General features: G+C 37.5%; 1 protein-coding gene across 1 annotated transcript in view; it reads left to right on the top strand.

Annotated features, from left to right (window-relative positions):
* The window catches only part of LOC126456737 (uncharacterized), a 198,608-nt gene that overhangs the window by 8,978 nt on the left and 171,780 nt on the right, over window positions 1-17,850 (top strand). The window contains exon 4 of the mRNA XM_050092483.1: window positions 9,980-10,093. Coding sequence (XP_049948440.1) covers window positions 9,980-10,093 — 114 coding nt within the window. The remainder of the gene's footprint in view (window positions 1-9,979; window positions 10,094-17,850) is intronic.

The following is a 17,850-nucleotide window of genomic DNA, read 5'->3' as shown; positions in this document are numbered from 1 at the left end:
TTAGGAGAGACACTTTGAACCAGGATATCAATATGTTCATGTCAGTCAAATGCCTGCTTGCCTGGTGTCTTGGACGACGTCAGAGCTTGGCAGAGTTGAATGCGATTTTCCATAAAAGCTGGAAGTGAACCTGTGAAGATATTCCACTGTCCTGGTTCCCTTAAATTTCACAGAAGTAACTGTGTGTCGCCCACAATGCTGACAAAACCACGTGGCAAGTGAGGAAATTATTTTTCCGCTATATTGGCAAGGAAGTAACTTTTGGTGATTAGAAATCAGGATGATATACCATTTTACTTGGAAGTTCCCACAGTGGTCATCTCTGCACTGTTAATAGTGCTGTTTCTGAAACAATTATTATTATTTATTTCCTTCACTTTCTCAGACGTTAAGTCCGGTTAAAAATGGAGTGACGCGGACCTTGATCAAGCGTCACTTCCTTTTAACTGTACGGTATGTGTTATATTGCATTTAGGAACTTTCGGGTAATTGAACATGTATCAATAATTACGGATTTCTGTATTTGTATATATATGTTTGGATGTAGCTGTATTGCATTGATGTACTGGTGGATATTGTGTGGTATGTCTCCTGTAGTTGATAGTATAATTGGTATGATGTCAACTTTATCCTGATGCCACATGTCTTTGACTTCCTCAGCCAGTTGGATGTATTTTTCAATTTTTTCTCCTGTTTTCTTTTGTATATTTGTTGTATTGGGTATGGATATTTCGATTAGTTGTGTTAATTTCTTCTTTTTATTGGTGAGTATGATGTCAGGTTTGTTATGTGACGTTGTTTTATCTGTTATAATGGTTCTGTTCCAGTATAATTTGTATTCATCATTCTCCAGTACATTTTGTGGTGTATACTTGTATGTAGGAACGTGTTGTTTTAAAAGTTTATGTTGTAATGCAAGCTGTTGATGTATTATTTTTGCGACATTGTCATGTCTTCTGGGGTATTCTTTATTTGCTAGTATTGTACATCCGCTTGTGATGTGATCTACTGTTTCTATTTGTTGTTTACAAAGTCTGCATTTATCCGTTGTGGTATTGGGATCTTTAATAATATGCTTGCTGTAATACCTGGTGTTTATTGTTTGATCCTGTATTGCAATCATGAATCCTTCTGTCTCACTGTATATATTGCCTTTTCTTAGCTATGTGTTGGATGCGTCTTGATCGATGTGTGGCTGTGTTAGATGATACGGGTGCTTGCCATGATGTGTTTTCTTTTTCCAATTTACTTTCTTCGTATCTGTTGATGTTATGTGATCTAAAGGGTTGTAGAAGTGGTTATGAAATTGCAGTGGTGTAGCCGATGTATTTATATGAGTGATTGCCTTGTGTATTTTGCTAGTTTCTGCTCGTTCTAGGAAGAAATTTCTTAAATTGTCTACCTGTCCATAATGTAGGTTTTTTATGTCGATAAATCCCCTTCCTCCTTCCTTTCTGCTTAATGTGAATCTTTCTGTTGCTGAATGTATGTGATGTATTCTATATTTGTGGCATTGTGATCGTGTAAGTGTATTGAGTGCTTCTAGGCCTGTGTTACTCCATTTCACTACTCCAAATGAGTAGGTCAATATTGGTATGGCATAAGTATTTATAGCTTTTGTCTTGTTTCTTGCTGTCAATTCTGTTTTCAGTATTTTTGTTAGTCTTTGTCTATATTTTTCTTTTAGTTCTTCTTTAATATTTGTATTATCTATTCCTATTTTTTGTCTGTATCCTAGATATTTATAGGCATCCGTTTTTTCCATCGCTTCTATGCAGTCGCTGTGGTTATCCAATATGTAATCTTCTTGTTTAGTGTGTTTTCCCTTGACTATGCTATTTTTCTTACATTTGTCTGTTCCAAAAGTCATACTTATATCATTGCTGAATCCTTCTGTTATCTTTAGTAATTGGTTGAGTTGTTGATTTGTTGCTGCCAGTAGTTTTAGATCATCCATGTATAGCAAATGTGTGATTTTGTGTGGGTATGTTCCAGTAATATTGTATCCATAATTTGTATTATTTAGCATGTTGGATAGTGGGTTTAGAGCAAGGCAGAACCAGAAAGGACTTAATGAGTCTCCTTGGTATATTCCACGCTTAATCTGTATTGGCTGTGATGTGATATTATTTGAATTTGTTTGGATATTAAGTGTGGTTTTCCAATTTTTCATTACCATGTTTAGGAACTGTATCAATTTAGGATCTACTTTGTATATTTCCAATATTTGTAGTAACCATGAATGGGGTACACTATCAAAAGCTTTTTGGTAATCAATGTATGCGTAGTGTAGCGACCTTTGTTTAGTTTTAGCTTGATATGTCACCTCTGCATCTATTATCAGTTGCTCTTTACATCCTCGTGCTCCTTTGCAACAGCCTTTTTGTTCATTAATAATTTTGTTCTGTGTTGTATGTGTCTGTTTAATGACTGAAGTTAATATTTTGTATATTGTTGGTAGGCATGTTATGGGGCGATATTTAGCTGGGTTCGCTGTGTCTGCTTGATCTTTAGGTTTCAGATATGTTATTCCGTGTGTAAGTGTATCAGGGAATGTGTATGGGTCTGCAATGCAACTGTTAAATAATTTAGTTAGATGTGAATGTGTTGAGGTGAACTTCTTTAACCAGAAATTTGCTATTTTATCATTTCCAGGGGCTTTCCAATTGTGAGTAGAATTAATTGCTTGTGTGACTTCATGTTGCAAAATTATCACTTCAGGCATTTGTGGTATCATCTTGTATGTGTCTGTTTCTGCTTGTATCCATCGTGCATGCCTGTTATGTTGTACCGGGTTTGACCATATGTTGCTCCAGAAGTGTTCCATGTCTGTTATGTTTGGTGGATTGTTTATTTTAATGTGTGTGTTATCTATTGTCTGGTAACATTTCTTTTGGTTTGTGTTGAATGTTTGGTTTTGTTTCCTTCTATTTTCACTTTTTTTGTATCTTCTGAGTCGTTTGGCTAATGCTTGTAATTTCTGCTTCTTTTCGTCTAATTGCTCTGTCGCTTCTTGTTGTGAGATTTTACCTAACCTTTTTCGTTTTTTTTTCCGAGATTTCATTTCTTATAAATTGTGTTAGCTGTCCGATGTCTTTTCTCAGTTTTTCTATTTTGATCTGTAGCCTGTGTTGCCATGCTGGTTTTGTGGGTTTCTTCTGTGTGTTGGTTGGTTCTGATCTCTGCCTAGTGTGTATATTTAGTGTAGTGAGTGCTCCTATATAAACCAGTAGTTGTAACTCTTCCATAGTTATGTTTTCATTTATTTTGTTGTGTATGATTGTGTTGATAGTTTTTATTGTTGTTTCGACTTGTGGGTTATTTGGTGATCTATGCAAGAATGGTCTAATGTCTGTATTTGTGTCTTTGTATTCTATATATGTTAGCTGAAATTTTTCTTCTATATCTAACATCTGTGTCACTTCGTGTTCTATTTGTGCTTGTTCTGGTGGCTGTCTTAAGATTTCGTTTTCCTCTGATTTTTTAATTGGTGCGTGTTGTTCTTTGTTTGTTTGCTCTGGGATGTTTGAGTCCATTACTGTATTTTCTTCTTCTTCTGATTGCACATTATTTTGTTCCAGTATTTGTTGTACTTGTTGTTTGATGTTTTCTAATTCTGACTGGGGTATCCTGTTATTTTTTATTATTACACGGATTGATCAGCTAGTCGTTGTTCTGTTAAAAATTTTAATTCTGGGTATCCGGTAATAAATGTTGTGTATACTTGTGATCTGTATCCAGTTGTGTTGGTTCCTAGGTTTGTTGCTTGGTAATAACAGAACATGAGGTGTCGATTAACTTCATCTGACCATCTCATCCTCTGTCTTTGTTTTCCTTCTAGGGTGGTTGCAGGAAGCATATCCTGCAAAACACCTCTATTTGGATTTAAATCATTTTCTAGTTGGCTAGCAGTGTCGTTACCATTATTATTATTATTATCAGGGATATTATTATATTTTGTACATGTGAACTTTTACAGAATATAGCAATCAGTTAAAACTCAAAAGTTTTACTAATAGCCGTAGTTCCTGATCCTGCTGAGTAAACAGCAAAGAGGCATATTTTCTTTCAGTGAGCATAAAGAGGAATCTGGACTTGCAGACTGGAAATTATGCTCAGTATGTTCTCCACTACTTTCTGCCAGACTGCAAAAGTAGTTTCCAGGCTCTTGTAAATATCAAAGGAAGGTGTAAAGCATGCACACAAAATTTAAGTGCTTATTCATAACTACATAACAAAAGAAATGACCATTTGAATATTTACCTGCGACCCCATGAACTGTCAAGCTGGTGTATATATATTTCGTTCAACGTCTCTGTTTTTGGATGTAGACACTTTTAAATTATTTCACAGTAGGTACTACTGTCACAAAAAAGTAGTATGAATTAAGTACAGCTCACCACAGTTGCTGTGCAGCATGGTGTGTAGCGGACACTGATGGCGAGCTGGATCACTGTGCCAGGTGGACTCCATTGCTTCTCAATTCTATGACATAGTTGTGGAACCAATGAAACAGTTTTAATCCTTAGAAATTGTGATTGACGATCTTCCCACTCATTCTTCAACAGCAGAGTTGATGGCTTTAATAATTACTCATCAACCAAGCAGGTATTCCAAAGTTTCTTTATTGAATTGCTGGTAATGGCTCGTGTGATACTGTAATCTCAACTATTGGTCACATAGTTAAGAACAACAACAACAATATTTTTCGATGAAACCCCCTTCATAATCGTTATTTTTTCCTGGGTTTCTGTTTATTTTTCTTATTCAGATTTACAGCACAGAAGTAGTCTGGGCTCTTCAATGAGTTGTCAGTATGAAGTGTTTTCCCTTTTGTGAGACAGTATGTTTAGATTACGGCCATTATTTCAATTTCTGATCTACTTCTTTATTGAGTGTTCTGACAATCATGTAATTCTTCTTTAATGTGGACTAATTCCCCACTGCACCTCCTCAGGTGATGGAAGCTGTAAACTTTGTTAATTAATTATTAATTAAGATCAACCTCTACACTATTCTCATATTCTTCTAGTTTAAGATAGACCTTCTCTTTCAGCCACTTTAGTGAGACCTGTGGTACCTATGAAGGTAATATACTAAAACGTCTTGTAACTAGACACTTGTAACTACACTGCGTTTTCTCTAGTTGTTTATGTATCTGTTTTTAATATTTGATAAGTATTATGTTTGTGCACAAGCTGCCTTAGGCTATACTGGTGGTGGTTTTCTTTTAAAGCAAGGGACAACTGTGTATGAAGAGACATGTAACTATTAATACAATTTACTGTTTGGAATAAGGCCCACAAGATGTTTCAGTTATGGAAACAGCTAATGCTCTACTTCTGCTACATTTTTTTTTCTCCAGGAGAATCACCCCACCCAACAAAACCAAATCTTATATAAAAGTGAAAGAATGCACAATATGAACAAAGGTACAGTTTTTCAGAAAGACATTTATGTAGTTTACGCAACAGATAAAATCTGCATCCATATACATGCCAAGTAGTTTTCCAGATATTCATTGGCATTAAACCAAGTATTTGATAACTTGAAGGACTCACCGTTTTGTAGTTTCAGTTTGTTCACATCTTTTCCAGAATTTGCAGTCATTGTGTCATCTGCATCATGTACAGATATACATGACAAATTACTCTGAAGATCATTAACAAACATTGCAAATGACAGTGACTGAAGAATTGATCCTTAGGCAAAGGTTCCAAGTCGTGGATGCCATAATGCCTTGGTATCTCCAGTTTACTAAATCAAATACATTACTCAGATCAGCTAGAGTGCCTTCAGTAGATGTTTTTGATTCAAAAGAAGCTTGCACGAAAGAAATAACATTTTCACATCTTTGAATATGAACCATTGGGGCCTGAAACCACACTGAGACCTAGTGAATTATAAACAGTGTGTATAAAAACAATCATCTGATTTCGCACATCAACATTTCTGAAACTAAAAATAAAATATACAATGAACTTTGTTTTTTGATGAATGGGATACTCAAAAAGTTTTTTCGACTTAAAAGGTCATATTTTTTTATTAAAGTTGGGTATGGAAGTGAACATCTTGTAGCAATCACTTGGGAACATCCAGTATGCTAATGAGGAAGTTATCTGCTTGAGACAGCATTCATTTTAAAATCATTTTTGAATGAGTAACATCAATTTTGAAATCTTTTTTGAGCTATATTTGTGGCTCTGTAGCAAGATCTAGTACACGTATGCAAGCTGTCATGCCACCTCACATTAAATTAGAAGTAACACTGAAACATCTGGCAAACTGATGTCACTGCAATATTTGTATATGTTTGTTTCACTGGTGCAGCACTTATTTTGTAATCAGAATTTATAAAGCTGTGGAGAAAAGTAATCACTCAGTAACAGCGCCAATATGAACACTGTCATATTTGCATAGGATTTTAATGATGGACAAGAGTAGTTTTAATTCTCTAAAGTTAAAAATAAACTTCTATTTCACCATAATACTTACACTCAATGACTAAAGCAAGACCTTATTATCACTATACTGAAATAAAAAATACCTTTACAGTATTGAGTGTTCTGCTGTAATATGAACTTCGACAAGTCCATTCTGCCAGTAACGATACTGTTTAATCATTTCGTCGCTTTGAAAGATGATATGTTACTCTGATACAAATAAATGATTATAAAGAGTTGTTGAATGTTAAAAAGATGTCCCTGTCACATAGTTTAAGAATATTTTGTCACTTTAGAAGGTATTCATTTACTTAGTTGAAGAGCAAGCACATTATTTTGGTATGACGCTAACTTTTCACGTAAATAAACAAACGATTCTAGATCTGTGCTGTTGAATGAATCAGAGTAGAATGAGAGCAGATCCACTAATCATAGTTGCTGAAACTTGTAGATGATGGTGGAGGAGGTAGAACGCCACTTAACTTTCAAAAGTTAGGTGTAAGTTGGTATAACAACATGCAAATTGCATGTTTCCACACGTATGTTGAATTATGGGAGTGGTAGCAGGGGATCTACTTGTAAGAAATTCATGCCAGTAGAAACCCAGCTTTAGAGCCAGGTATGGACTTCTGATTACCAAGGGCAGGGGAACTGGCCTTTGTAGCATTGTGACAACAAAATGAAAGATTAAATTTGTGTTAAGTAACATTAACATCATAGATAGCTTTTTCACACTTTCTGCTTCTACCTAATTTTATGTTAATGATAATCCAAGGAGATGGGATAGAGACCATGATGTGGAATATGAACTAGAAATAATTAAAAATACAGAAACATTATAATTAAAGTTCAACTTTCAAACCACTATAGAAATAACACCACTGGTCAGAATAACTTCAAATTGATATGGAATATTATCGGAGAAGGGGGAAAACGTATGGCAGAAGAAAAACAAATAGTTACAAAATGTAGCAAAAGAGGGCGCTGTAAGCATCATGATTTAATAGTGATCGACTAAAAATGAAGGATGAATCATACAACGATACCTAAGGTGTATGTTTGACTTTAAACAAACTGTACTACTCAGTGTGCATAGGTGTACAGTTTTGATACTGTTAGTTAAGTAAGCCCATCCACCATGGCAAGGTCATATCACATAAGATGGGAAAAATCAATTTTTAATGTCCTGAGGTCAAAACCGCATAAAAAGCATCACTCACATTGGTTTTTAATTGTTCTGAGGCATAAAACCACATAAAAAGTATCAGTCACATCGTTTTTTTAACTGTCCTGAAGCCAAAAACCGCATAAAAAGGATCAATCACATCGGTTTTTAATTGTCCAGAAGCAAAAAAGCACGTAAAAAGCATCAATAAAAATCAAATCGTATTATTAATTTCCATGTGACTGGCGCAAAACATGTGCAGTATGCTGTCCACCGTTTGCCACAACACTATGCCTATTCACACACAGTTCAGAAAACATCATTCCTGTGAAACACAACTAGCTCTTTATTCACCTGAGCAGCAATGTAGCAGGGCATGTATACACACCCACAGCAGCGAAAGGCAAGATGATGATAATCTGCATAACTTGTCATGAAAAAGACACTTCCACTTTCACATGGATGCTGGTTGTCATCTAACTTGGGAACACCCAGCTTATGGTGTGCATGTAGATATACTGCTGCCATGATGTAATATCATCTGCACACTCAGACAGAGAAAATACAGTAGCCTTGGTCTGTCTCTTTATGTTTTAATTGTTGTTGACAATGATGATGATTTGATGAAGATGATGGTATCTTCAGACTGGCTTGATGTAGCTCTCCACATGGACCACCTTGTGCAAGCCTCTTCATCTTTGCATTACCACTGCAACCTATATCCACTTTAATCTGCTTACTGTATACAAGCCTTGTTCTCCCTCTACAGTTAGTGCATTACATTTTACTGGGTGCATTCTGTTTTCAGACAACAGACAAGGGAATAGTGATAAACGGAGATCACATCTTTTCTTTCTTTATTTATTTTTCTTTCTTTCTTTCTTTCTTTATTTTTCTTTCTTTCTTTCTTTATATTTTTCTTTTTTTTTATGGTTGATGCAGCTGCTGTGGATCTCTTTTTAAAATTGTATTTTGCCTGATTGATTTCTCAGTCTTTCAAAGCTGATGCTTTAATGTTTTTCAGTGTGCTTAGCTCATCTCTGTTTTGTCTGATGTTCATTGCCACACATACAAATGTATACAGGTTGGAATTCTAAATTAGGGTGTTTTTGCTAAAAATGAGAATGTGTTTGCAGGACATGCTGTAGGGATAAAAGAGTGAGACCTTGTGACTCCGAGAGATTTGTAAAGAAATAAGAACTGTTTCTTCTCATTGACATCGGGGACTTATAACATGGGGGATGTTTATAGGGAACCATTATTGCACTCATTATTTTTGCTCACTTAAGGCTCCAATTGTTTCAAAAAATAATCCAAACTTCACAATCAGCAGCAACAAAAGTTATGAAGTATAAGAAAAAACAAATAGGCCATTGGACCTAGTAGGTAGAATATGGACACCATGATGAAGGCAATCAAGAATTTACAAGACAGAGAGAGAGAGTTTCACGCAATGCTAAGCTTTTTCTTTTTATCGTGATCTTTACATCCTGGCGTATTTGTTTATTTTAATTATTTTAACATCTAGCTTATCAAAATATTTTATCATTATCAGTGAAGACAATGTTGTGTGCTGTGTAAACTCGTGGTTTCCTTCAACATTATGTCCATATCTTACTTACAAGGCCAGATACCTTGTTTGTTTTATGTTACACTTTGTAACTTTTGCAGCTACTCCTAATTGTCAAATTGGAATTTTCTTGAAACAGTTGGGAGCCTTATACATGAGCAAAAATAATAGCTGTAACAATATAAATCCCCAATGTTACAGAGAAGAAACAGTTCGTATTTGTTTACATAGCTCTGTGTGTCACATGATCCTGCCCTTTTATCACTATTAGCAAGTTCTGTAAATATGGTTTTATTTTCAGCAAATGTATCCTCATTTAAAGCTCCATTCTGTTTAGGCACATCTGCTTCTCTATTATTGTACAAAATTGTGACATATTTCAGAATGAAGATAACAACAACAACAAGAACAACAGCTAAAATATCTAATTGAGAAGTCATAATTTATTCTTCAAACAGTTGGAACCTTATATAAGCAAAAATAATAGATGTTATAATAGTTCCTTATAAATGTGCACCTCGTTATAAATCTCAGATGTTACAGAGAAGAAACAAGTCTTATTTGTTTACGTCTCTCTCTAGGTCATGTGGTCTCACTGTTTTATTACCATAACATCTCCAGTACATGCTTTCATTTTAACCAAAAACATCTTTATTTATAACTCCAATCATTTTAGGCATATTTGCTTCTCATCTATTATCCAACAAGTATAACATGTTCAACAAGTAAGATGTAGTGTAAGTTCACATACTCCATATCATGTAACACAGATATGATAACAGTTTGAAATTCTGTTTACAGTACAGAGTTGGAAGGGCACGATATAATGAAATCAATTGCCTATCAATGTATGTGTCAAGGTCTCACTGCAATATTGTGAAGAAAGACAAAGGATTATACATAATAGATGGTGGGGTAAGTTATGTAAAGTAGAGACTCGAAGTTAAAATAAACTGATTACTTTCTTGTAAACATTTGAGTATGAGTGTTTTATTTAATACACATGTTATTATTTAAACTGCTGCATGTAACTTTAAATGTCATATTGGCTCGAGGAATAGGCTCAAACCCTTTTTAATATGTACTTGCTAGATCTAAACAACAGTATAATATAAGAGAAACCAGTGGAGTGAGGTGTGGCATATAGAAACATGCAGTAGAAAACAGTATTCATATTAGCTTTCGAGCTCTTACACTTTCTCTAGAAAAAGTACACATATTTAGGCACACAGACACCCAACTACATTCCTGCAGTGAGACTGGCTGTTGATTATCGCTTATTGAGAGCAGTTGCCTGTGCAGATGGTGGTGGGGAGGGAGGAGAGAAGAATGCACTAGAACTGAGGGGTTAGTAGGATAGTGTGAAGGAGGTCTTTCGACAGATGACTCAGTGTCTGCACAACAAGACAAAAGAAATTCAGAGGGTAGAGTTTGTAAGAGATAGAGAAAGGAAGTGGGGTTGAAAGGGATGGGAGGAAGGGAGAGGAAGGTAGAGATGAAGAGGGAGACAGGAAGGAAGGAGGAAGGGTGGAAAAGGGTAGAAAGGAGGCGGGGGGGAAAGAGAGAATGCATGCCACCTCTGGGGGTGGGGGGAGAGTGCTGGGAGAAGACAGTACATGATCTGGAGTGAAAAGGAGTGGTGAGGACAGAAGAGAGAAGGGAAAAGGTAATGAGGAACTGATTAACGGAGGTTTAGATCACAGGAATTGCGTGAGTGCAGGATGTGTTGGAGAGGGAAGTCCCACCTATGTAGTTCGGAGAAACTATTCTGGTAGGGGAATCCATTTGCTCAGTTACTGAAGCAGCTGTTGAAGTCATTTGTGCTGTGGTACACAGCATGTTTGGGAACTGGATGATCAAGTTTGCAGACTGCCACAGTTTGACGATGGCCACTCATGCAAGTAGACAATTGGTTACTTGTCATGCCCACATAGCATGCTGCAGAGTAATTGCAGCATAGCTGATGTATAACTTTTCGGATTTTACACATGACCTTGCCTTTTATTGGGTAGGAAATTCTCTGTCTGGACGGGCCCTGGGGGGCCCAAATGGTATCGAGTGATTGCCACAGCAGGTTATAGGTGTCACGGGATGTGGTTGTGGAGGGGCATGTGGTCAGCCCACTGCTGTTCTGGCCATTGTTAGTTTTCGTGACCGTAACTACTACTTCTCAATGAAGTAGCTCCTTACGTGGTTGTCTCAACGGCTGAGTGCATCCCGCTTACCAATATCCCAAGTGCTAGCCAAGCCTGATAGCACTTAACTTCAGTCATCTGATGGGAACCAGTATTATCAGTGTGGCAAGGCCATTGGCCATTGGAAAGGAAATGCTGTCATATATTAACAACTTATTGAATCATTCACTGTTAAGCTTGAGACTGTTGGGAGTCAGCAAGAGTGCTCCGAGGCAAGAAACCAGAGACACACTGTAGGTACAAGCGTAAATCGTAGCTTTTAGGTTACTCTAGGGAAATAGTAATGGAAGAAACTTACGAACTGCAAATGCTTGGACAGCTGTCCCAGGGTATAAGCCATGATAAAGAGAACTAATTAGTATCTCCACAACCATCTACATGTTGTTGTAAGTAGGCGATAATCATAAACAGTTTCTTAGCACATGCAGCAAGAATGACCATTATACCTAAGAACAGCCGCATCAGTAGTTTCTCAGAAGTTAGATTGAGAGGGAAAATGAAGAAAACTGCTGAAGTAGAGGCCTCTGCTCATGAGATAGAAGCCTGCGTCTGCAGGGTGAAGCATGGCGATGTAAAACACTGTTGTTCCTTACCGTACTAAGAAGGGCAGTGATGTTTAGCTTTCAGCTGGATGCTGTTGCTACCAAATGTACAGCTTGTTAGTCTGAATGCTAGAAGCAGTCATCCAGCAGAGAAGAAGAAGGGGAAGGATGCAAAATGGAGTTGGTTGGAGGCACCATGAAGGAGAAAAGCCCCATGTTAGACTGGCAAATGACTGTGACATTCCAGTAGTGTTAGTGGGGTGGCTGCAGAAACATTGTGCTGTCAGAATACTTTCTAAAGCCTCAGGTTTTCGTATTCCAAGTATTTCTCAGTCAGAGTGTTGGGATTACGTGTCGCTCAACACCAACCTTGGGTAATGTCCAATTTAAGTCTGTTTTCTCACTTTTAATGTTGCTCTCAAATGTTTGTACTTAATGAAGCACTGGGTGATTCTTCTTCTGTTCTCTCTCATCTATGTTTATAAATGGTCTTCAGTGTAGTAGTAAAGTTGGAATCAAGTAATTGATTGTTATGAAACTCTAGAATTCCTTGAGTCTCCTATAATATTGTGAAAGGATAGTTGCTACTCACCATATAGTGGAGATGCCGAGTCAGATAGGCACAACAAAAAGACTGTCGCAATGTTGTTTTGTTGTCCACATCTTTGACCCAGCATCATTGCTATATGGTGAGTAGCAATTATCCTTTTCATAATATTGTCATCATTCCATCCTGACTTTTCGATTGTTTGAGTCTCCTACAAGTATCCTCCAAGAGTCCCAAAATCCACGCCACTTCTAGGTGCTCCCTGTGACAGTGTTTGGTGCTGACCCAAGCAGCTACCTGCTATCACTGGATGTTTGTCTTTCGGCATTTGCTCCTGACTGCTCGAAAACTATGTCTCACCTGAAACTCCCCTAAAGTTCTCATACACTTCATCTAGCCTATATCAGAACATTACAATGCATATGACTTGACTGCAGTACGAGGTGGTGGATGGTGGGTTGGTGTATGGAAGTGTCTTGCTCCTGTGTTGACCAGAAGGAAATGACCCATGGGGTGCAGGATTGGGAGCTGTATGGCAAGGATATTCTGTTGGTCTGGTGCTTGGCAAACCACTACTTTGGTTGATGTGGGTATGATTTAAGGTACAATGTCCCTCATCTCAGGGTGTAATGAGAGGTAGTTGAAAACCTGGTGAAGGGTGTGGTTGAGCTTTTTGTTGATCTTTTCAAGGCCAAGGTGATACTAGCAGATCAGCGGAGTGCTGGTCGGTGGCTGGTTAACAGGTTTACTGGTGTTTCAGGAGATGACACAGCAGATCTGTCTGTGGACTAGCTCGATAAAACCTTATTGACAGACAGTATCCTGTTCACATCGTGCAGTGTTCTACTGCCCACGCAGTTTACAGAATATCCGTATCCGTCCCTATTCCAAACCTACTGCGAATGCACCCCATGGGTCATTCCCTTGTGGTTAACTCCAGTGCAAAATATGTCCCACACACCTAACCATCTCCTATCACAGTCCACTCACTGGCATTTCCTAGCCAATAAAAGGCAGGGCCACATTTAAAAGCAACCATGTTTTGTGTCAGCTATGCTGCAGTTACTACCCAGTGTTCTATGTGGGCATGACAAGTAATCAACCATCTACTCGCATGAATAGTTACCTCCAAACTATGGCAAACTGCAAATATGACCAACCAGTTGGCGAACATTTTGTGCACCACAACACAGGTGACTCCCACAACTATTTCACTAAGGGAGCCATTTGGATACTCCCTGGCAGCACTAGTTTCTTATAACTACACAGGTGGGAATTGTCTCTTCACCATATCCTGCACTTGTACAGTCCCGTTGGCCTAAAACTCCATTTAACTGTCTACCACTGCCTCACCTGACCTTTTCCCTTCTCTCATCTGTCTACAGCATTCGTTTCCTGTCCAGATTATGTCCTGCTGCTCCCTCCTCCTGCCTCGTGTCGTGTCAAGTGGGCTCTCTCTCTCTCCCCCTCTCTTTTTCCCTCTCCCCTCCCTCCCTCCCCTTCTTCTCTCCCCTCCCCTCTCCCCCTCTTCTCTCCCCTCCCCCTCTCTTCCCCTCCCCTTCTCTCACTCCCACCTCTCCCTCCCCTCTCCTCCCAGTCTACCTCCCCCCATCTGCCACTCTTCCTCCCCTCCCCTCCTCTTACCCGCACCCTCTCCACTTCCCTCCTCACTCCCCTTCCCCTCCCCACTCCCCCTTCCCCTCCCACCCCCTCCCTCTCTTGCCCCTATCCCTCTTCTCTCACTCCCTCCCCCTCCTATATCCTCCCCTCTCTCACCCCTCCCCATCTTCCCCCTTCACCCCTCTCTCTCACCCCTGTCCCCCCTTTCCTTTCCCCTCTATCTTCTGCACTACTTTTGTCTTGGTGTGCAGCCACTGAGTCATCTGTCGAAAGATCTTCCCCACATTAATCCCACTATCCCTCCTTGCCTTGTGTGTCCTTCTCTACATCCTCAGCACCTGCAGCTGTGCAGGCAACTGCTCTCAATAATCATTAGTCAACCTTTCTATAGTTGTGGGAGAGTGTGCTTGGGAGTTTGTGTGGTTGTGTGTGTGAATATGTGCATTTTTGCTGGAGGAAGGTAACGAGCTCAAAAACTAGTGTGAATAATGTTTTCTGTTGCGTGTTTACATGTGTGATACATCAGTCCTCTACAGTCCTTATTTTATGTTTCAGTTCATCCAGAAATTTCCATTGTTGTTATATGGCAATATGGCAGGCAGTGGGTTATAAATTCCTCTTATTGTTTCAATGTGAAAACAAATTTACTTTTTCAACTGTAACTGCCATGCATGTCTTAAGTTATATTAGATCCTGCCAAATATATAACTGAAGCTGATTCCTTGTACTGATCTCCTCCTATAGCAGACCATAGCAGAGTGAGTGGATTATTGACATTTTTTATAAAACTGTGCTTGAGTTCACTCTCATCTCGAGTATTGAATAATTTCTGTGATTCAGAAGTCCTTAACGTTAATGGCAGATTTCAAAAGAAATGTCCGGAATGTCTATTCCAGTGCCAAACTGTAAATGAAATTCATGAATTTATTAAGTAGCGAACAGACCCAAATCTGAATACAAGAATGTTTTTATTCTGTCTGTATGTTTCTGCAAAATAGAGTACCTTCACTTAAATTTTTAAAAACAATAAAAACTCATAAAAGATGTGTATTCACTATATTTCTGTCTTAAATTACACAATTTTTCGATTTTTTTATGCTTCTTAAATAGCTGTTAAGTATTTTTGCAAAAACTATAGCCCATGTAGGAAGGTGTTATCACACAGAGAAGTGGAGCAGTAGAGAAGTGTGGAGGGGACAAGATTTACGTAAGAAAGGCAGTAGAGAGTGGGCAGTCAAAGTCTGCATTGCAAGGCCTTGTTGCTGTGGGCAACAATCAGTTTCATTTGTTGGTTATGTGTTCCATTGATCATTCTCACAGTAACCATTATGATGTGGAATGTGTCAAGTGCATAATAAATGCATACATGAATCAATTTTTTTATGCTTAAAATTTGTATCATGTACCCCATATCATTAAATGGCACAAAACTCATATATTATACCTATAAATTTATTTATTCCTATTCAAGAATTCATGTATGGTCTGTCAAACATTTTATTTCATCTGGTAATTTATCAAAAAGTTTTACAGCAGCATATTTTACCCCTTCCTGTGCCAAATATAGGTAAAGAAGAGGAGAGTGTAAGTCTTTCTTCCTTCTAGTATCATAATCATGAATGTCACTGTTGTTTTTAAAATGGTCCATGTCATTGAGAACAAATTTCATTAGTGAGTAAATGTACTATGAGGCTGTTGTAAGAATTCCTAACCTTTTAAACAGATTCCTAGATGTGCGACTATGAGTCCCACAAATTATTCTAACCTCTTTCTTCTGAACAGTGAATACATTTGCCTAAGTGTTGAGTTACCCCAAAATATAATTCCGTATGACATCAGAGAGTGAAATTGTGCTAAGTATGTTAGCCTACTAATTTCTATATCCTCAGAATTGGCAATTATTCTGATTGCAAAGTTCCTGAACCTAGTCGCTTTAGGAGATCCAAAATATGAATTTTTCCAATTAAGAATCTCATCTATACGTCCACCTACAAACTTAGTATGCTACTGTCTACTGACTTCTGTTGATGTGTTATTTTTATTGAAGGAACTGTATTCCTTGTGGCAGAAAATTGGATGTACTGTGTTTTTTTTAAGTTCAGAGCAAGCCCATTCGCAGAAAAGCGATGAACAACTTTTGCAAATTCATTATGTGTATCATTTTCTATTGGAGTTTCTTTTACTGTATAAATAATGATGCTTGCAGAATCAGCAAATAGTGTCGGGTTAGCTTCTTGTTTCACAGAAGTTAGGAAGGTCATTCATTTATATCAAGAACAGAAGGAGACCCGGGATCAAACCCTGTGGAACACCTAACGTAATTTCACTCCAGTTACATGAAGTGGCAAACTTCCTTAAATCATCTAAACCATAGAAAGAAACTTTTTTGTTTCCTCTTTTGTAGATATGGCTTAAACCATTCATATGCTGTTCCATTTTTACCGTAGAATTGCTAGTTCTGTAATATAATGTCATGGTTCACACAATCAGATGCTTAGGATAAGTCACAGAAAATTCCTATTGGCGATATTTTACTATTTAAAGACTCTATTACATGGACAGTGAAATTGTATATAGCTGTCTCAGTAGAACAGCGTTTTTGAAATCCGAACTGTGATTTACTAAGTATCCCATTACTGTTGAGATGGCTAACCACTCTTGAGTACATTACATTCTTGGTGATTTTTGAAAATGCTGTAAGCAAGGATACTGACCGGTAATTATTGACATATGTGGTGTCCCATTTTTCCTAGAGAGGCTATGACAATGACATATTTTAAACTGTCTGGGAAAATACCTTGAGTTAGTGATGCATTACATATGTGACTCAGAACATCAGTTGTAAATTCTCCACATTGTTTTAATATCTTGTTAGAGATGTCATCTACTCCAACTGAACATTTATTTTTCAAAGATTTAATGATTTTCCTTATTTCATAAGAGGTTGTTAGGTGAAAATTAATTTAAGATTTCTCCAAACTGACTCTTCCACGTGCTGCTTGTTTTTTTCTCTTGAACTGTTCTCACCAAGTTTTTTACCTACACTTAAGAAATGGTTGTTAAATACATTAGCTGCTTGTGTAGTTGTTAAATACATTAACTGCTTGTGTACTGTTGGTTAAAATAGTCTCATTCCCCTTAATAGTAATACTAAATACCCCCGCGGTTACTTTTCCTATCTCCCTTCTAACAACATTCCATATTGATTTGATTTTATTGCCCGACTTGTTAATTTCATCTCTAACATATGTATCTCTTTATTTTCTGACAACTTCTTTCAGTATGTTACAATAACTTTATAGTGTAAAATTACTCCTGGGTCTTTACTAATTCTTGCTATCTCATACAGTTTTCTTTTACTTTCTGAAGACATTTTAATACTTTTAGCAATCCAAGGTTTCTTTGAAAAATGGTGTTACATTTAGTAATTTTTTTGGGCAACAATGTTCAGAAGGGGATATAAACCTATCAAGATATATGTTGCATTTATCATTAGCATTTGGCTCATTGTATAGGTACATCTCCCCAATTAACATTTCTTAAACTTTCTTTGAAGTGCTCTATAGGTACTGGGCTGAGCAACCTTACATTGTTACTTAATGGTTTCTGAACTGTACACCCTGCTAGGTTTTGTAAGTTAATCAATTGTGCATCATGGTCTGATAATCCATTTGTCACAGGGAAAGCATGTGTTAGTTCTGCATCCTCTTGCTTTACAAATACATTATCTATTAGAGTGGTACTGTCTTGAGCTATATGTGTAGGGAA

This window comes from Schistocerca serialis, chromosome 2 (assembly GCF_023864345.2).
Source record: "Schistocerca serialis cubense isolate TAMUIC-IGC-003099 chromosome 2, iqSchSeri2.2, whole genome shotgun sequence".
Classification (NCBI taxonomy): Eukaryota; Metazoa; Arthropoda; class Insecta; order Orthoptera; family Acrididae; genus Schistocerca; species Schistocerca serialis.
The sequence above is the reverse complement of the archived record's forward strand: the minus strand, read 5'-3'. Positions and strand labels throughout refer to the sequence as shown.